Source organism: Triturus cristatus, chromosome 1_2, assembly GCF_964204655.1.
Source record: "Triturus cristatus chromosome 1_2, aTriCri1.1, whole genome shotgun sequence".
In the NCBI taxonomy this organism is placed as follows: Eukaryota; Metazoa; Chordata; class Amphibia; order Caudata; family Salamandridae; genus Triturus; species Triturus cristatus.
This window is the reverse complement of record NC_140580.1, coordinates 752,664,294-752,686,380: the sequence shown is the minus strand read 5'-3', so window position 1 is coordinate 752,686,380 and position 22,087 is coordinate 752,664,294. Positions and strand designations below refer to the sequence as shown.

Here is a 22,087-nt window from a genome sequence, read left to right as displayed (position 1 = left end):
TAAGGGGGTTTTATTTGCATCTGTGCAGTTATTAATGACGTATAGTGGTAGATATTTCCCCTAAATTATATTAATGATGCTCACTTCAAAATGTTCAGAAAAGATTGGCATATGTTTTGACTTCATTTGCTTAACCTCTTCTGTGCCCATGACGAGATAGTCTCGTCATGGAGCACGGTCGCGCTGTGCCCATGACGAGACTATCTCGTCATGAACCCCACCCACTAATGAAACGCCCGGCACAGGAGGGGGAAAGGGCGTGGCACAGAAGGGGTTAAATTAGTAGTGTTGCTGTTTATCGTGGGTGGGTCCCAACAACACTGGTGATTCTCGGAAGACACAGATGCAATTGTCAATTCTTTGTGTGGTGTGAAGGTGGCAATTTAATAGCCGGACAGGATGAGCCAGTTAAAACCAGATCTGAGTTGATAATCTTTGTTTATGTGCTTCTGAAAGTTGTGTTTAGGAAATCCAGAGAAATGTTGGAATTGTAACTTCGTTCAAAATTTGCCTCCGCTTTTAAATTGTGTATAGGCACTGTGGTAGTACAGGGAATACTTCAAATTGCACACATATCCTCCACATTTAACACAAAGGTACATGACTGCATGACTGAATTAGTACAAGTTTCAAAAAAAGACTGCAAGTTATGGACACCTAGAGCTCTCAAATTAAGGGACACCAACCAAAATCAGCAACTGGAACTGAAAATTCGACTTCAAAAGTGACAACTGAATAACAGAGTGAAGAAACAACACCAAGAAGACTTACTATGGAATGAGGAGTAATGCTTTTAACAGAGCCACTAAGGAGAAAAGGACTCTGGGATCACTCAGCCATAAAACAAACATGTGTCTAATGCTGAGACAACAAGACCGTAGCAAGCCATTAAAAGAAACTAAACAATGCTCTTGCCTCAAGCCTTTACTTTCTTAGAAATTAGAACTTGATGCACAGTGACTACTGTGCCAACATTTTATGTCTCTGTTTTCTGCTCCATGCCCATCTTTTCTCCCTCGTACTGAAACAACCTGTGTAGAGCATGTTGTTCCTAACAAAGCATTATCAAACAAATAAAACCAATGTGTGCCCCTGAGTTGGACAGCATTACATTTGAATAGTGGTCTGACTTCTATAGTAAACACAGCTCTTGGTTGACTGGTTCTATAAAAACTAGAAATGATTTTGATTAAATACATTCTTGATTGTTGCAAGTGTTTTTTGAGCAATTCTTCATATATGAATATCATCATATTATATACTGTTAGAAAGTCTCCATTCAGAAATTGGTGATCTCTAACAAATCACGGACAGTCAAAGTCTGAATCCCATTCTGTTGTTTTCTAACAACATAACAAATGCTTTTTTTTAACTAAACAGGAACAAGCATCAATCTCGCATGCCATCCCTCGTTTGTAAGGGGACCTTTCCAAAGACTTGGTACTGCGAGGCTAAACCTCTAGAGGGCCTAATTCTTGAACTTCCAAAGTTGACAGTTTAATTCATGGTTTTCTCAATTTCTATTCAGTGTATACAACCGCACATTTTAATATTCCATTTATTTGAAATATGGAAGCCCATGCAGACTTTTAACTAAATAGATGACAACTCACTGTCACCCTTAAAGTATGGAGTTTTCTCATAGTTCTCTATAGTGCTATATTTGTTGTCACCAAAGTGGTTGCTCCTGGTGATGTTCCCAAAGAGCCAATTTCCCTTGCTTCATGGAACTAAATTGAGCATGTGTTTTTAATATTATTATTACTGTCAAAACCTATATTTTGAATAAATTTTTGACTTAATACGTTTGAAGAAAAAACTAACATTTTATCTAGAACTTTTATTTGACCAGTAAATTGCCATTTTGATTTACTTAGAATTAGTACTACACTTTCTTCATTAAACATAATCCCCAATCTCTGGAAGAGTGGTGGCGCTTATGTAGTTTTGCCCTCTTCCTTGGTTTAGTTACCTCTTTTCTCGCAAATGATACCTGTTAAATGTATGCAAATTGTGAGTGAACCTCCATACTTTGTACAAGCCAATGGCAACCATGTCACATGACTCTTTGGACATTTGCATACCTTAAGGGACTTCCAACAATCGGATATATGTAATGTGCACAATTGTGTTTCTAACCTCTCTTCTCTGCTTTCTTGCCTGGTTTGTAGTAACGAAAATCAATAAAGAGGCACTGGAAAAAAAACATAATCCCCAATCTATAAATTCGCTTAGGTATTAGTAGGGGGTTTCCAGCCACTTTAACAACCTTAATTTGTTTGTAGTTCCTTCTTCACATCTGTATTAAAATGTAAGCAGCCTTTTTCTCATTGACTTTCAAAAAGCATTTCTGTTTGAAGAAATTGTACTTTCTGCCAAGGTGTGAATAACGTAATGTCACACTATAAGTATAGGCAATAAACCTTATCAGATCAGTTTTTAGAACAAGAGTATTTAAATAATTCTCATATATTCCACCATGCTTCCAACACAATAAGAGATGATGCAGCATGTGTAATACACATTAACTATAGAGTCCTCTCTAATCAGCTAGATTACAAAACTAACCAGGAATCTTGAATGTGTGTGTCATATTGATGATAGCATCATTTATTTTTAAAATATGTATAAATCGTCATATGTGGAGACCGCATATAACCCCATTACAGATACAAAAAACTGTAAATAGTGCTTATTTTCAATTTTCATCTGCAAAATACTTATTGTGATAAAAGTCAAATAGCAGCAAAATAGATTGCAGCAAGTACCAAAATCACCAACAACACTCCACTGACAAATTGAGCACTGAGTACTGTCTACTTTCTGAAAGTACTCAGCCATCCAAGGTCCTAGGTTGCCAGAAAATCTTCACTGTTCATTAAAAGAAACTGTTTTTAGTGAAAATGTTTGACATTTTACCGAAGGGTAGTGTTTGGCTTTGCATTTTGCGTTTCAGTAATTAAAGCTAAGGTATTCACTATTGTGGATATCATTTAAAATTGTTGAAATATATTATAGGAAAGGCAAAAGTTCACTTAAAAAGTTTTCAGAGTTAGTTTATAAAACTGCCTAACTCTTTTGAAAATGTTTATGATTTATTAAAAAGCAAACATAACTATTCTTAGACATGTAGAATTATTTTAAATTATTCAGGATTGTTTTAAAGTTGTGCACAGTTATTTAAAAGTATGCAGAATTCTATGAAATATTTGTAGAATTATTTAAAATTTGTTCATATTATTTTAAAAATATTTAAAATCCTTTAGAAATGTACTAGATTGTTTAGAATAATATGTTTAAATCATACAGCCATCATAATTGTATCAAAACTTATCCCAAATTTGTTACAATAAAAGTAAAAGAGGCGTGCATTTTTACCGCTTGAGCTGCACCAACACTGCTTTTGTTTGTGTGCCACAAGCTGACTTGGTCGACGCTGAGAAGTCAGTCGATGGAAAGATTTTTATTGAATATCCCTTTTTGTTCTTTGTCCAACAGGAAGGCGAAGATGTAGGAGAGGAAGTGCCTGTCCCATGCTCAGGATTCTTCCTACAGGATCCCAGCACACCCACGTATCCCACCTTCACCCAGCAGCCCACGGCTTCTCCACCGCTCCATAACAGGCTTTCTGTACACAATATGGCTTTGCATTCACTCTTAATGTTTGTGTTAGAGGTCATCAAGGCCGGAGCTGCTCATCTTCACTCAGGTGAATAGGACTGCAATCTTCATTTTGGATAAGAGGGCAAAAACAATGGGATGCAAAGGGCTTACTGGGCCCTCGTTTGAGCTCTCGGAGAAGTGGAATTTTCTGTATTCAGTCCTTGCACACTACGTTTTGCGGATATCCACTGCAAATGAAGATTCACTACAAAGGATAATGGAATGGATATAGACCCCTCCAGAGTTTATTGATATCTTACAAAGGTTATTAACCTTTCCAAAGAATAAATGTGCCTTACAAAACATAGCAATGCCTTTCAAAGAGAATATGGACTCCTCCGCTAGCCAAGTATGCTTCCCAAAGAAGAGCAATCCCATTTTAAGGACAATAGTATGGTATCTTCCAAAGGATAAACAATTATTCCTCCGACAGGAATAATGGTCCTATTCAAACAATAATGGTGTTTCTGAAAATATAATGTTGAGATCCACATTGTAATTGGTGCCATTGAAAGGACAGTGGTACTTTCGGATTCCCTCTGAGCTCTGCAGTCTCCACAGTTATCCACTGCGCATGTTTTCATTGTTAGTGGATGAAGTCAAAAATATTTGCATAATCTGTGTGACAAGGGCCGTTGAAACATCAATGAATCTGCATACAAAACTTCTCAAATTGTTCATCGTGCCCCTAAACATAAGTCAAAAATAGAGTAATAGGTGAGGAAACAGTACTCATCCATACAATTAATAAATGTAATCATCTGCAGAGCCAAATGACACAACCCAGACGTAGACATGGGGAAAAGGGAAAACACTGTAAGGACTTCATTAAAAAAGACATTAAAGAATGTTTTCTTGGGGAATAACGTGATTAAATGTTGCTCTGAGCCACGTGGATCCTCCTATTTGTGACCTTAACTTTGTGTGGTATGCTGGGAAAATATTGCCCTGTTGCCATTTAACTACCAGACAGGTAAATGATAAAAAACTGAAATTTAACAAACGTTTCAGGGCCAAAATGAAGTTATAGTCAAGTGCAGGACATTGCAGGAAATCATGTAGCCAAATGAAAATGAAAAAAGAATGGAAGGGTATGACAGAAAAATGTGCTAAACATGTGATATCCATCTCTTTCTGGCTTGCCCCACTTGTTGACACATTGCACAACAGTAGTTTTAAACAGCATGCAGAAGCACTTAAAGTTCTCTACACACTACGCTCCCCAACCAAACCAACTTTACGCGTCAAATCAGTAACCCCCCAACAGAAAGTGCGCAGTCCAACATTGGAACAATGGCTGCTTTTGTTGATCCCAATTATTTCCTAGAAATAAATCTCTATATCATTTATTTCTCAATATAATGTTATATATCTCATCAGCACTGGCTTGTAATCATTTATTTCATACATACATTGGATTAATCTCTGCTTCTGATCCTATATATTCAACACATGAATTTCTATTGCTTAGGTCCTCTCTCTTCTGTTGGGAGCGCCGCCCTTGGGCGGCTCCATGTTCGGTGTGCCCTGTGGTTGTTTTCTCTTCTCTTTACTGGGAAGGATGAAAGTAAAGATTGGTTGAAAGAAGGAAGGGAGGAAGGAATGGGTGAAGGAAAGAAGTAAGAAGTGAAAGTGTTCAGGGCGGCTAGCAGTGGAAGTCTTGCATCATGAGGACAGTTGAGGTATTTGAGATGTGACAGCGGTAGAGATCTTTTCACCGTGTTGCTCGGTGTAGGTCTTTGCAGTGTGACTGTAGTGGATATCTTTGAGCTGATGTTTTTGGAGGTCTTTTAAGAGCTGCTTGTAGTAGAGGTTTGACACACTGGCAGGCAATGGACAGTAATGTGAAGGTTTTTCCGCACAGTGGTTGTTAAGATTCTTTTCAAGATAGGCAATTTGGGTCTTTTTGAAGTGCTAGGCAGTGGAGGGTTTAACAAGTAGCTAGCATGTGGATCTTGACAGCATGGAGGTCAATGTACAGAAACATGGCTGCACCTACTGCCTCAAGCTGATGCTTGCAGCAGATCAGGAGGCATTCCCAGTCATGATGTAGTAGGCTTTCTACGGAAAAAAAAAACCTTTTCAAATTTTCTGGACAACTTTTCTGTATTTAGGCAGCTTCAGACATCCCTCTCCTATATATGGGCTGTATTTAAATCAGTATAGGCCATTCTTTTCTCAGGAAGATTGTTTTTAATGACAGAAGGAAAATATATTGAGCCAACTATCAAGTGATGCCGGCCCAACAAAGTTCTTACACCCAGCATGCGATTGCACACTCAGGTTTTGGACTGTAGACCATTCCAATGCCTAAAAGAGTTTTAAAATAAGAACTGAAAGATAGCAGGAATCCAAAGTCTGGCATGAAACCTGATTCTTGCATAGGGGCGTTTGAAGAGGTACCCGGTTGTGTTATTGAGCCGGTGCAACGTTCCTGATTCCGCAAAAGTGACTAAAGTTGTAAACCCTTCCCCTCACCATCCTTTCTCTATGGATGAGATTATTTTACCCCTGATTGAGAACTGTTGTCATGTGCTTGTGGTAGACAGGACCCAGTGTGAAGTTAGTAGAGTTCCTCGGCCTACCAATGCATCAGCTCTTCTCCAGCCTTAATGGCCTTTCCTTGTGCCCATTGAATGGAAGAAAGTACAACTCTGGCTCTTTATTTCATGGTCAGGTGTTCCTGGTCTTAAAAAAACAAGATAAACAAAGATATAATTACAAAAATGTATGTGAGTCCAAATATGTGCTACCACTCAGGATATCTCTAGTCCGAATCTCCAGGAACCCTGAACAGGCCAGTACTGGAAGACTGGTTTCATTATTTTCCTTAGTCACTGAATTCCCCCCTTCCCCATAAATTTGTAAAATGTATTTATGTGCAGAAAAAAAATATATGTATTAAAATGTGCACCTGCCACACGCAGAGAATGAAAGAATGCCGACACATTAAAGAAAACCACAAATTAAATGTTACTTTTGTAGTCACAGGACATCACACCTAGAGCAATATTCTGCATTTTGTGTTAGCTTACACACATACCAAACGCCCTCCGGACATAGTGACGTACAGGAGAACAACATTCTAGAAGACAAACACACAACGACCGACCGACCCTACATCCTGTCGGCCTTGCACAACATGGCGCAGGTGAACACCATTAACACACTCGTGAGATACACTCTTCCAAAAGGAGCAAGAGATACACAAAAGACACAACCATTTTTAAGGCAACACAGACACAAAGTTAATAACACCCGATTCAAGACAAACACAGAGGCACGATCAAAGAAAAGAGCAGGCGAAATGCAGTAAATGTAAGCGGAAAAAACCGGGTCAACTGCAAACCCAGACACGCACAGAGCAACACACAAATGAAGATACAAAAAAACACACTCACAAGGAACACAGACCCTCAGAGACACGTGCAGACATGCGTAAGAGACCTGTGGAAACAGAGAAATAGGCGCGGGCATTCATGTACACAGAGGCAAAAGTCAGAAAGAGGCCTGCACGGACACTTCCACAGAAAGAGATGCAAATAAGAACAAACACACCTTACACAGTAATGTATAAAATCAGGCAAAAACTGAAACAAACACTGATAGAAACACCAACACAGTGAAGGAAATGGTCACTCACATAGGCACACAGATGCACATGTATACAGACATGCACAAAAACAAAGAAAATTACAGAGATCTTCCCAGAGGCACATATGTGCACACACAAAGGCACAGTCACACGTACCTAACTATAGACACCCAAAGAGGCACAGACTCAAACACATATAAACAACCATGCATACACAGAGGCAGACACGGGTTCCACGATTCCCTTTATTTCAGTCCCACGCTTCAGGAAGGGAGGAGGTGGGTGTGAGTTAAATGTCTGACAGCTGCAGTCTGTTCCCAGTTGTGTCATTAGAATGTGCTGTACCTAGTTTTCTGTATGTTGTATTTTTTTTGCAAATAAATTCCCAGACAATGTGAAGAAATACATTCGAAAGGCAGCTCTTGCGGAAGATTTGTATACATCGAGCTTTTGAAAAACCTATGGCATTGTTTTATAGTGACGTTTTAACACCTTTGTAATGTAAAAGGCTTTTTTGTATCTCTGTATGCACTTATCATTTTCTAAATAAATTTTATATTCGTAATACATGGCAGGTCGGGGGCTGTGTGCCATTGTCTGCTTCAATCTCTCGTGCCTCCTCACTTCTCCCGTGAGGCAGTTTCCAGAAGACAAACATTTTCCGCAGATGGACATTACTACGGGTGTGTCCTGTAGCAGAAAATGTTGGAGAACACCTATGCAGAGGGCAAAATAAATACATACCTCCAAAAGTAAAAAAATAAATAAGATAATTTCTACAAAACAGTAAAAATTCAGGATGGTGAAAACCTCAGATCACCAACTCGAACCATTCAAAAGTAATTTAGGAAAACGTCCTAAGGATTCTGGCCCTGTTTCACAGCCCTCCAAGCAGCTTTGGTTCTGGACATAGGGGAATGTGAGCTGTCTTTATGTGAATGGTAGGCACTTCCTAGGTGTGGGATTGTTACCGCGTTTGTACCTTTGGGAGTGGCCAGGTAGTACTCACAGTTCTGGGCTTGTAAGAGTGCTTCTCATGGTGAAATGGGTGAAAGTTAACCAGCAAACAGACTATCTGACATCAAACCCAGGATGAGTCAACGGGTCCACACGTAGAACGTGCATCCACTCCAAGAGGTGTGGATTCTCAGCACAAGGGCAGATTGGTTGTTTTGCTTTTGAATAGTCTGGCTGTGTCAGAAAGGACAACTATTGAACCTCGGGGACACTTGTTTATCCAGGAGCCATGTTGATGAGAACCATTGTAAAGCCGTACTGAAATTAGGTTAAATCGGGTGCTGAAAAAGGCATGACTCCACTTTACCTCAAATCTGACTTTTTTTTGCAGGGGGTGGGAGTGTCTACTCCAGAGGGTTAGCTCACCCGCTCTTAATCCGTTAGATGCTTCTCATGAGAATATATGGAGGGTTTCAACAGCTGGGTCAGATTGGGATTCAAATTTGGCCTGAGCATCCAAAGAAAAAGTGGCCCACATTTATGGATAATGACCTTTCATGAAATGTTTCTTAGTATCAGGGGAGTCAGTTTGAGAGAAGTCTGTGATAAGGTTACTGAGAACCATGTTCCCCTGAAAGGCTCTGATACAATCAATCAATCAATCAATCAAAAAGCGTTATTCAACCGTGATAATAACAGTCATAAAAGCACAGAAATATACAATAAAATTTCATGATAAAATTCAGAAATTGATACAGCACTAAAATTGCAAGTCCACAAAACATTAAAATATTACAACGTTAAGAGAATAAATACAGAGTTAATATCCCACTTCACCTCATTGAGAATACCCTACGGAACCTCAAATGTCATACATTTCCTTTGGTGGAGGACCTTTTTCAAAAACTTTGCTACCCTCCAGGCCACATGTTCATTCTCTAATAGTTGTAAGCGAATACGGGCTGGGTGGCATTGTCTTGTTGTTGTTTTAAAAGTGGCAGTAATCAAACCTTTCTTAACTCCAAATACAGCTTACAGAAAAGAGTTAAATGGCTAGTAGACTGCTCGAAATAGGTATCGCAGGGACATTTATTTTGGGTATGGTCACTAATCTGTGAATAGTGCCCAATCTAAATCTTATCAGGAGCAGCCTATCAAAGCCACTAAGCACAAATTGTAGATATGGTTCCATGCACAAGCAGGTGAGCCTTATCTGATGTTGCATAATAGTGGGTTTAGAGACTTCACCTGCTGCTCTTAATGAGCCCAAGAGTTCAAGGTCCTCTTTCTTCAATGCTTTTCTAGAAATCCGAGACATGGAACTGGGGTTTGTAAAATAGTCTGGGTGTCCAAGGTCATTCATAAAACAGCGAACGAACCTGACCCAGGGGATCTTCAGAGCCCCCGCCAGACTAAGGCTATCACACAGGATCTCTCTATCTAGGTGGGTCTGTTCATTGGCCCATTTCCTTTGCCAGAGAAGTATTGGCTCCAATTTAACCCCTTCGCCGCGGCACGAATTCTGCCGCGGCGCTGGGGGGGTTTGCGGCGCCGCCATGCTCGTGACGGAACCACTCCGTCATGAGCTACGGGCGCGCTGTGCTCATGACGGAGTGGTTCCGTCACGACTCCGCCCACTCGCATTGATCGCCCGCACAGGCGGGGAATCTGTGCCGCGTGGGCAGAGCGACCGCCAACGGCCGCAGCATGACGGAACCACTCCTTCATGAGCACACGGCGCCTGTGGCTCATGACGGAGTGGTTCCGTCATGAGCAGGGAAGGAGTTAATGAGGTCCGCTATATAAGGAAGACCTAGCTCCTCATGGCACACGAAGGAGGACGTGCCGCAGGGGACTGAAAGGATGTACCGCAGAAAAGTATTTTCCACTAATTGTAGGGGGAGGGTGTCGGCAAACCCCCACACCCCTGCCCGATACATCGCAGCTGTGATACATTGTGCCTTATAGATTTGCAAAAGTTCCCCAGGCGGCTTCCTGCCCAGCTTCTTTGTGAAGGTAGCAAAGGCACTAGTTAATCTACTGAATATAAGTTTTTTCATGGCTATAGTGTGTGTGTCCAAGTATCATTCTGATTAAAAAGAATATCAAGATAAGTAAAAGTCCTAGTTAAAGCTAGCTTCCTCCCATCCAGACGTAGGTCCCTGCCCATCTCCCTCTGAGCCCCTAGGCCACAGCTCATGACAAAGGTCTTTGAGATGTTAATACTTAAACCCAGATCAAGCATAAAAAACATTAAAACTATCTAAGATCCTTTGCAAGCCGTTTTGAGTGCACGCCATTAAAACTGCGTCGTCCGCATAAAGAAGAGTGGGTATAGGCCGCCCACTCACTTGGGGAAATTCTTGACCACTCATTAGCAGTGCATCAGCCATCCCATTAATCTACAGATTAAAAAGGAATGGGGCCAGGACACAACCCTGCCTGACCCCCCTTCTTATGGGGATAGCTTCCATGCACTGTCCATCTACCCCATAGCGAACACTGGCAGATGCTTCATCATACAGGTGCTGCAAAAAAGGAATAAAGTTAGGGTCCAGCCCTAAGCCTGCAAGGATCTCCCATAGCCTAACATGTATTACAGAGTAAAAAGTCTCCGTAAGGTTAATGAAGACTAAATACAGTCTACCCTTTTTGGCTGTAGTATATTTCCCTAGAATGATAGCTAGGTTTAAGCTCTGTTCTATAGTGCCAAGCCCTTCCCGGAAACCATACTGTAAGTCTGACAGTGCCTGGTTTTCTTCCGCCCAATCCTGCAAACGTTCCAGTGCAACTCGTCCTGCCACATTCACCATTGAATCAAGGAGGGAAATCGGTCTGTAACAACTGGGGTCTTGGCGGTTCCCCTTCTTAAAGATCGGAATAATAATTGACTCCACCCAAGTCTTTGGAAATGTAGTACGACCACTAGCATTAACAAATTGAGTTATTAAGGGACCCATAAAAGGACATTAGATTTGAATAAATCAACCAGGACCCCATCAGGACCGGGGGCCTTACCCCCTGGCTCTGGGCGAGGGCTCTGTCTACTTAATCCAACGTTATTTGCAAATTGCATTGATTACATTGCACAGAAAGGGCACCCGGGGATTGCTGGTCAGGAAGGCCAGGTCCGTTATAAACTTTATCGCAATCTCAATAGAGGCCCCCCCATACAGGGGAGGGGCCCTTAACACCTTCTAAAAGACCACAGAGTCCTTCCGTTGGACTGCAGAGTGAAGAGATTTCAAAGCTTCCTCCCTCAAGGTTCGTTTTCTATCAGCAATGACCCTCTTATATTCTGCTCTTGCCTGCTTTACCCCCAAAAGAGATCTGGGTTGCTTGTGCAGCTCTACTTTCAATTTAGAGTGTGCTTTAGTGCAGGCGTTATTAAACCAAACAAAAGTTTTTGGCTTATTACGGCATTGGACACATACTAAGTTCCTAACCTCGTTAGTTATTTCGAGGAAGAGTGTACAATGCCGTCCGATGAGGAAAGCTCACTCAGGCAGAAATCAAAGGCAGGTTTACATTTCAAAATGAGCTGTTTTATCAATGCCTCAGGGTCCACTTTGGACCATCGCAAAGAATAGCCATTAATATTTTTCAAGTGTAGTCTACCTATAACCTGGTTAGTTGATTGCTTCCTCCTGAGTCTTGGGGGAGGCAAATTTAACTTTAAACAAACCGGGTAGTGATTGCTCAGGGAAATATCCCCTATCTCAAAAGAGAGCAAAATAGATGCATGCGTGCATGAGGCTAACATGAAGTCAATGGTGGATGCAAGACCTCTTCCGTTAAAAGTAAAAGACATTAACTCGGGGATGGGTACAAGATCATTCACAAAACCCAAGTTATTACGAAACAAAAGTTTATTAAAAAGTTCCCCGGCCTTCATATGAGAAAAATGAGTATTAAACTCCTCCTCATCATTAGGAAGTCTGCACGTTCTAAAATCAACCGATTTGCACAATGAACAGTTAAAATCCCCCATCAGAATTATCATACAGTCCTTTGAGCTCATATTACAGATGGCATTCATGGCCTCACCAATTTTTGTAAGCACATACCCAAGTTCCCCCGCTGGAACATTGTTGTAAAAATTTACCAGAACCATACACTGTGAGCGATTAATTGACTAGTTCAATGATATGATGATAACAATCCCCTGCACAAAATGCAATTTTATCCGCCACTAGTTTGTTTGAGATCTACGTGCACAAACTGCCCTTAGGCTTGCCTCCCATACCCTTCACTGCCGGGGTATTAAAAGTCCTATAGCCGTTAATATGTATTGGATCTAAGCCCCATGTTTCCTGCAGACACAAGATATCAATGAACTCACACCGCACTAGGTTTTGTATCTTAGAACGTAACCCTGCAATGTTCCAAGAGGTGATACTACATATAGGTATTGCTGCGATAGGTGTGGAACTCTCTTGTATTGAGGAGGGAAGGTGGCTAGTGCAATATTGGGACCCTACACTGGAGCAGCGCTCCCCGCAGTTTAACTGCGAGAGTGATGGGGAGTTACTTCCCTTGGTCTTCCTAAGATTCAGCAAAGTCGACGGAGAAGATAAATTGTTCACTGCAATGGAACAATCTGATTTACTATACTGAATTATAGGACCATCCCCTGGCAATACGGCCCCCCCTTCTACTGTGACAAAGGGCTGTGAGGGGATCATCAGTCAGCCAATATCTTCCAGATTGTAAAGAGGTTCAAAAAAGTAATTTACGGGAACTGGCTAACTATAATGAGTAGAACCTAAGCGAGGTCCCTCTAAAGGAGGCTGAAGGGATCTGGAAGGTTGATAGAAAAAACCCAAAGGGACGATGCTTAATCCCTTACTTCTAACTGGCCAGTTGCCCACCCTGGTCAAGATGGTTCGAACCAGGGCTTGAGATGCAAAGGAAAGCACTACAAAATCTCCAGGCAGTGACTTGTTGGATGCTCCCTCCCACCCTATCCGACGTGCCATCCGAAATTCAGCGAAAAGCTCAGTTGTCAAACCTGTTTTCCCACTTAAATAGTGCATGGATTTGTTACGTAATGTAGACCAATGTTCGAACTCTCCTTGTGGCAATGGGTGGACATTCACCAGGACTACAGTAAGTGGTGTTGCTTCCGGCAGAAAGTGTAATACCTTCGGGCCCATGGCACACCTCCAGGGGACCTCAGGGGGCCTAAGCTGGGTGAATCGGAATACCCAATCTCTCTTTATGTGATGTCTGCTGGTTGGGAATAGATCTTAAATTAACAACATACGAAAGTCCCTTCTGCGTTAAGTGGGAAGGCTCAAACTGCCTTGCCTGAGACTGCGAGGGACCAGCCCCCACGGACGCTGGACATACTGGGTTAGCATGCAGACTTGAGCAGGTTGACGATTGTTGGTGTAAAGGGTCCTTATGTATAGCATTATTCTGAGGATGATTATATGCAAGGTCATCCAAGGAGCTGGAAGGAACCTTGGAGACATATTGGCTGGGACCTGATGGCACAACGAAAGAGCAGTTAATGAGCCTCTCCAAGTTAGCTAGCCTTCCCTCCATATTGGTAAGAGTGGCTACTAAAGGGCTAACAATGGCTGTGAGGGTTTCCTACATCTTCCGCCTAAACTCCCCAGAATTCAGATCTATAGAACAAGTAGTAGCCACCTCTGCAGGAGGTAAATGGGTTTGTTCAGAAGTTGACTCATGCAAACCCGTTGTCGGCTCAGGCCCTGAAGGTATATGCTGCTGGTTGGTTTGCCTATTGTTAACCTGCAGCTTCCTTTTCTTCCCTGGGGGTTTGAAGCTCGTTGTTTGACTATTTTTTGCTTTTTGGCCCCTGGTTACGACTTTGGATCTAACAGCCTCATTATTCGATTCCAGTGTGTCATGTGGGTTGACATGCAGTGACCCGGTTGTAGGGGGATCAGAAAGGGGAGATATCATAGGGATACGTGCAACGGGAGAATTGGCTTCTTGAGCAGGCGGTGATGGGTGCAACCCAGCTGGAAGGGGCTCGATAGATAATCTGCTATCAGTTAACGCGATTTCTTGCATTAACGCAGATTCAGCCCGTGTCAGGAAAGCATCCAGAGTTCCCACAACCCCTTTCCCTGTCAAGGACTTGCGCTTGCTCATTGTAGGATCCCCTTAAAGAATAAATAAACCTACAATAACAAGAATTAAATGGAACTTAGATCCCTTTGACAAAATAGAGTAATGGCACAGTAGAACAAACCTAAGAGTCTCACCATTTGGAAAAAAGAAAGTAAGTGTCAATGGGCTAGCCCGGCCTCAAACGGTCACTGACGGGCTCAGACGGGCCCGGGCTCTGATTCTAATGTTGATTCTCAGGCCAAATCATTAGATGCTCTGCTCACCCTAGGGACCTGAGGCTCCTGTTCCCTCCCAGTTTCCATAGATGACTATGAGGCAAGCTGGAGCTTCAAGGGTGTTGCTCAGATTGCCTCCATTTCCCTGAAACAATCGCTCAATCTCATGTCCCTTATGTTCTTGCTTGTCCCCAGGCCTCTGCTCGCCTTCGGTTCCCTCTGGCTAATGGTCTCTCTCAGGTACACAAGCTTCCTGCTCATGAAATATGTCCCTGAAGTTCCAGTCTACATTAGGCACATGGCACACAGCTTGCTAAACAGGAAGTACCACAGGTTCATTCAGGATGGGTTGGCAAGAGTGTACAAAGTATGTAGTGAAACCGCAACTTATGTCGCCAGTTTCTGGCAGTCGGATCACAAATATTCCAATGGAATGCAGTGTTCCATGTTTTGGCAAAACCAATCAGCCTGCTGGTAACAGTGCGGGGTTTCTCCTGCTGTCTCCAGTCAGCGGCTAGCATGGATTGAATCTTCTTTGTTTGTTGTAATCCAAGACAGGGAGGAGAAAATCAACTTCATATTAGGAGTTTCCTCTTCCATGGCTGAGCCTATTTCAGGTTCTCTGATTTCACTTCTTGGACAACCTTTTTAAGCTTAAAGGTCTGTCGATTGTCCGGCGGTCAAACGAGCAGAATAAGTGATGGAGGACAGTGTGCGGAGTTACTCAAAAGAGCTTCTGCGCGAGCACAGCAATTGTTATGGCTATCTTGGGCCCAAAGGAAATGGAGGAGAGGGTGGGGATTGCTATCCCTCAGGTCAATACACGGTCTTTTACACCCCCCATATCAATTAGTTACATCCAAACACACCCTATCAAAGCCACCAATACTCAGAGGGATGTGAAAACGAGGTCTGCATTACGGAGGCTGCTTTAAATGTATATAGAGGCTTTGATACACCTCACTCTTCTAGTGCAGATACAATTTCCCCTCCAAAATGAAAATCACAATACTGCCACCATCAAGCTGCTTTAGGCAAGTTGGTTGTGGGGGCTTATCTCCTTGAAGACTTTGGTGCTGTCCCACTTTTCTCTGCAACAACATAGGGCTTTGCAGAGGAGCACTCCACTTCGGATTCTGACTACCCCTTAAATAAAAGACCACTGGGCTATGACATACCAAAAACCAGGGAAATTGCAGAGATAAAAGTTGATGGGATGCTTGGATGGGACAGCGGGTATAAAGTGCTATATATAATGTAAATATGCCCTATGGTTTGATTTCAAATTATGGTGGTTGACATTACCTTACCTCAAGAGAATGGTATCTAATAGAGCCCTCCCGAGTATTTGCCATAAGAAAACATCATTCCACTCAGGCGTCATTTTAGGTCTTCCTACATTTACCAAATGTGAAAGTATTAGGACTATGGAGCTATGGAAGAATTACTTTCTCTCATCAACCGTATACTGCGTAGTCACCATATTGATGTGGTGTACGTAAGTAGGTAAGTGTGTGTTACTGATCTTTTGCTTCCATCAGGTAAAACGGATTGAGTAGTGTAAGAAACTGGATTATTAGTTGAGGGGGGTAAGTACCCACTTCAAGTAACAACCACAATACTTGTCTAAATAAACATGAGCTCATTACACTGGTAGCTATGCACAGAGCAGAGAGGCAATGTGTAAAGTATTTATGCAGTACTAAAACAGTAGTAAAATCAAAATACCAAACAATAAAAATCCTAAAACAAATTAGAAAAATATATTACAATTTAATTAAAAAGATGACACCAAGATGACAAAAGTTCAATAAGGGGAACTGAAGATCTGAATTTTTAAAGATCAAAGTGGAAGTACAAGATGCTAATGATAATCAATGCTCGGGGTAGGCTAGGACCAAAGCGCAATTTGAAGCTGACCACAATGGAGCACGGGTCAGATACCACAACCAAGGTCACCCTAGTCAAGGATTTTGCCTTCTTACTTTAGTCCTTTAAGTCCCAATCCATTACAGGAGTACACTTCTAAATCCCCCAGGACCTCAGAGGAGACACTTGGAGACTCACAGAGTGGCAGGCAGAAGCCAACAGGAGAATTCAGTCCAGGTCTTATTGCCACTCGTTAACTGGGCAGTTGAAAGCAAAGGGCTTTTGTAGCTTGCTGTGCCACTGTAGCTTTAATAGGAGGTCAGCCTGGTGACCATTGGAGCCCACTTCTTTATCCTAAGCACAAGAGTGAGACTAGGTCCAGTTTTTTAGGCTGTTCTCAGCTCTCAGTCAGCAGGTTCAGTCCTCCTCTGATCTTCCACGGGTCCAGGAGTGTTCTGCAGTGGGTGCCTGGAGGTGCCAGATTTATGCCTGGAATGAGCTAGTGGGTGGGAATGACCCCTGGGATTGCCCTAATTAATGTGGTTTCAGGGCTTACACTATCCACTTTGGGCATTTTTTCAAGATGGCCAAAGTTTTCGGCCACACTAAACTTGTGCTCTGAGGGCTGGGAGTATGTTTGAGAAGTGTACTATGGTAATGCTTGAGTCCTCTCACATATTTATTATTTTAACTTTCTTTATTGGGTTTTTCATATAAAACATTGCACATCACAGCACAAGTTAGCGGCATCCATTACACAACAGAACAGGGTGCGGCAGTACAGCACATAGTCTCACATATAATTTCCAGGTTGTTCAGCATATTACATGGATTGCGAATGTGGTCTAGTATGTCTTTGCCTCACCCTGTATGCGTGTAAACACTCTCCCTCTGTGGTATTGTTTCATGCAGGAAATTGGCTTGTGGGCAAGCAGATAAAGTATTACAACATTTACTTACAACAGGGCATAAACTTCTCTGGTTTTGGTCTACATTATAGCGCATGTGGTGTATAGATCTACAGCCTTTATGACATACCTAGGGTAGGTACGATTAGCTTTACAACATGAGGATGGACATTGACCTTAGTCTCAGGTTGGGTTGTAAGTCTAAGTGGCACTGGAGCTAACACTTATTGTCCTAACTTGGCGTTACCTCCCTGAATCGTCTCCCCCTCGAAGCCAGTCACCATTTTCATCCAACAGTCAGCCAAAGGTATCCTGAGAAGCCCTTTATGTTACTCATCTCTAAAAGCCTCGCACTCCACCTGTGCCCATTATGTAACCTCTGCCTTCCAACTACTATGAGTGGGCCAGTCAGGAACTTCCTGTGCAGTTCAATATCTCTGCTTACCACCCCGAGTGCCAGGTGCAGGAACCTGACCCAACTGATAAACTGGGCCATCTCCCATAAAGGCCTAGGAGGCAGATCTCAGCCCTTAAATGCTGCAGTCTACCCAGGGTGTCTACCAATGACTCAGTAACATGCATCCAGAACCCTTCTATGATCAGGCATTCCCACACCATGTGCATGAAGCCAGCGTTTGTGCATGCGCAGTGGGGGCATCCTAGGTCAGTGGTAGGCAGCATCACTTTTAATCTATGATGTGTTAGGTAAGTGCAATGCAGATAACTGAACTGTATTCATTTGAATTGAGTGTTCTGAGTGTATATGTATGTGTGCTCTAACATCCATTCCCATTCCTTCCTTACAAACTGTTGTCCAATATATGTCTCCCATTTATCCCGCAAATGCAACAGAGTGTCCGCCATCATGGCAAATGTCATGCGATATAGCCAAGAGAAGAGATTACTACCATGTCCAAAGGTGACCACACTTTGTAAGAGGTCATGGGTAGGTGGTTCCCGACCTGCTTTACCGAATAGTCCAAACAGGGCATACGTTACTGCCCCATACACTAGGAACTAGCCCTCCCTCAGGCCTCTCCCAATTGTGAGCTCCTCCAATATGCACAAGGAGCCTTCAGAATAACAGTCCCCCAACGTTGTTTTATCTGCCTCTGTCCAGGCAGCGAGTCTATGGCGTCAGGTATCTGCCTCTTGCCAACGACAACCCCACTAGCATGGTCCCAGGAGTGTATAACAGGGCTGATCTCTCCTGATCGGTCACCCCCTTCCAACAGCAAGAGCAATATGTTGGAGCCTGGGTTTGAGGGCCAATGCTAGGTGGCCCCCAGCATCATTGCGAGAATTGACTCGTATAGCCCCGCCAGCCATCTAGCCATACACTGCATCTAGAAGGCAAAGTAATAGTGTACACAATCCAGTACTCCAATTCTCCTTTATTGGTCGATCAGTGGAGCATGCACAACAATCATTTTTGTTAGGGCCATCTTTGCCATGATTGGAGCTGGATTGTCTACCAAAAAAAGCCATGCTACCTCTCAGGTCGTGAATCGCACCACCCAGGTTTTCCTCTATCATGTCTGGGGCTAAATGGTATACCTTGATCCCCAGGTATTTGAAGGTGCTGGGTGTCAATTGGATTCCCAGCCTTTGCACTACGTCTGGGTGAGAAGCGATGCCCGGTAAAACCGTAAACACAAGTTTTCTGCCACTGAATGCACATCCCCGATACTTGAGCAAAATTGTCTAGGAGGTCAACACACCACGGAATATCTGAATGGGCTTCCTGTAGGTAGGGGAGCATATCGTCAGCAAACCACATGTTCACTATAGTTAAGTGGGATTACCCTGCCGTGACTCCCAGCATAGAGGATGGAGGCAAAAGGTTCTACTGCCAGTGCAAAAAGCAGGGGCGAGATAAGGCAAACCTGCCTTGTGCTTTTATGTATTTCAAAGTGTTCTGACATGCAGTGCCCCTTGCACGCTTGCGCGTGTGCACCTGCGTATAGCAGTGCAACCCACTTGCCCCATCTTTCCCCCAGTGCCATTGCAGACATGATGGCCAGCAAGTAATTCCACCTCACTGAATCAAAAGCTTTCCTAATATTCAGTGACCACATCAACGCCCAAGCCAGAAGTTCCCGAGGTGTCTCAGAGAGAACGCGGTAGAGCCATCAGATGGTGAATAAGATGTTGCGCTTAGGTATAAGCCCATTCTGGTCCTTATGTGCCAGGGTGGGAAGATGACGCAAGAGCCTATTGGTCAGGACTTTACAGAGCATTTTGTCCTTTAGATTTCACATCAACAGTAGTGGTGGTTAACTCTAATCCCCCCAAGGAGTTCGCAGAGTTTTGCCCACTCTACCCTCCACTTGGAGCATGGAGTTTGGCTTTAGCTCTGCCAACAACTGCATTGCAGAGTTTTTCTTTGACACGGCTCACCAACGTTAAGTAGGCGAGTGCAGGTTGAAAAAAATTAGTGCTAGACCGCCTGCCGTAGGGACTTCTCTATGCGGGAGGTCACGGCTGGTAGGTACCGCTCACGTTGAGAAGGTTGCAGCTCATGTTGCGGCAACTGGCGCTCAAGAACAAAATCTACTTGAGCGGCAGAAAGAAACAGCACCCCCTGACGTACTGCTTGGAGCCGTTCATACTGATTTGACTGCATGGGGCAAGCTCCTAGTGCTAAAAATCAGTGTGAGCAGCTCGACGGACTGGAATCCTGCCACTCAGGGAACTCGGCGGAATCACGCAGAGTTTTTTGGTAACTCCACGGAATTTCACAGAGTACGACTCTGCGAGTTCCTGCCACCCCTAATCGACAGAGGGCAGTAAGATGCCACATCAGCAGCATCTTCAGTAGGTTTGTGGGACAGAAAATTTCAGGGCCTCCATGGTTGTCTCTAGCAGGGTCTCTGCCTCCAGTGCATTCATGTACATCTGTGCCAGTTTTGGGATTAGGTGTTTCGCGAAGGTTTGGTAGAAGTCGGCGGGTAGGCCGTCCATACGGGGGGAGAGGGTCATACTCCGTGCCAGTACTTTATTGGCTACCCTGATTTCAGATTCTGAAACTGGAGCTCCAAGAGATTCCCTTTCCACCACCATTAAGTGCAGTACCATCGACCTTTCTAGAAAGGTATCCATCTCCTCTCGGACCAGGGTTGGCTTCCCATAAAGCCCCCTATAGTGGTCCGCAAAGGCTGCAAGTATGTCTTGTTGCACATATGATGGGGCATCCTCTTCCTTCTGGATGGTCGAGCCACACCAGGATCCTCCCTGGCCTCCCCCACTCTGAGTGGGACAGAGTCATGTAACCCGCCTCTTCAGGGAGCTGAGTTGCTCTGTCACCACTGCATGCCTTTTTTACTCTCTCCGCAATGCCTGCTGAGCCTGCAGGCAGACCATCAGCTCACATTCCAATTGCTGGATATCATTCTCCAGCAAGTTTTGCTCCACTGTAAGTGCCCTATCCTCTCTCACTGAGTGACTAAGGCACTGTCCCCAGGTCACTGCTTTAAATAAATCCCATTCAGTATTAGTGTGTGAGGCAGAGTGGAAATTGTGCTGAAAGTAGTCTATTATCCTCACACCCAGCTGCTCTTGGAACATGAGTACAAGCAGGAAGTAGGGAGGAAGGCACCAAGTAGGGATTGGTACTCTCAATCTGCCCCACCTAATCGTGATCATTAATGGGTTGTGATCCAACAATGTATGTCTCAGATACTCTGTCCTAGTGGCTTGCATCGTTAGAGTCTGAGAGTACAGCATTCTGTCTAATCGCACATGCAGGTTTGGCACCTGGTAATAGAATGAGTATTCATTACAGCTCTCATTATGCACTCTCCCCATATTCTGCAGGCCCCCGCCTGTTGCCCAGTCTCTTAAGCCTTGCACCAGATGCATCACCGGGGAGCATTGGCGGGGGACAGATCTGACCAAGTTGGTGTCCATTGTGCAAATATAGTCCCCTCCCAGCAAGAGTGACCCCGGCAGAGAGAATCTAGAATATGTAGCTGCCCCACATTGGGGGCATAAATACTGCCAATAGCTATCCAGTGACCCATTGAGTCACCCTGTCAATAGTACATAGCGTCTGTGTTGCTCAATGTGCGTTGTCTCAGCCTCAAAAGGGAACCCCAGGCTTCACCCACACCAAAGCCCTACTGGAGAATGCGGAGTATCACATGGCATAGTCGCACCCTCTCCACTGTCGCTGAAGTTTAACACCCTGTATCTCCTGGTGATGCATCCCAACCCTCTAACATTCCGGGCTAGGATGGTGTGCTTCATCACCCTTTCCATTTATGGAGTTCAGCCGGCTTGCTTTACAACCTCCCCTCTCAGTCCTTAACATCTCGTCACCCCCCCCTGAACCCCACCACCACTTCATAGGCCCATCACTTTCTTGGACCTATTGAAACAAGTGGAATTGCCAAAAAGAAATAAATAATGACCCCAAGCCCTACTCCCCAACCCCAGGTCAGAGTAGCAACTGCTCTCTGACCAAAACCAAAGGGTTGTCATGGGGGGGCATCTGCCATCACGTCTATTCAGGTAGCAACTCCCACTTTTGATCCAGAGTGATTACCTCTGTAGGATTTCAGAAAAAAACAAGAGAGCCCCCCCCCCCCCATACATCATAGGAACAGGGCACCAAATAGATTGTCTGTCAAATAGAAATTACCTTTGAGACCGTATCAGAAAACTCTGATCATAATTTATACATCATTCATTCCAAATTCACACCAATATCACCAGGGCTTTCTCATGGAATCAAAATGTCAATATATAATTTTATTCCTCAATAAAACTTGTTA

General features: G+C 43.6%; 1 protein-coding gene across 1 annotated transcript in view; it reads left to right on the top strand.

Annotated features, from left to right (window-relative positions):
• CXCL12 (C-X-C motif chemokine ligand 12) overlaps positions 1 to 7,832 on the top strand; it is an 87,898-nt gene extending 80,066 nt beyond the window's left edge. The window contains exon 4 of the mRNA XM_085608688.1: positions 3,499 to 7,832. Within this exon, the coding sequence (XP_085464814.1) occupies positions 3,499 to 3,514 (16 nt within the window). The 3' untranslated portion in view covers positions 3,515 to 7,832. The remainder of the gene's footprint in view (positions 1 to 3,498) is intronic.
• Positions 7,833 to 22,087: the final 14,255 nt, after the last annotated feature.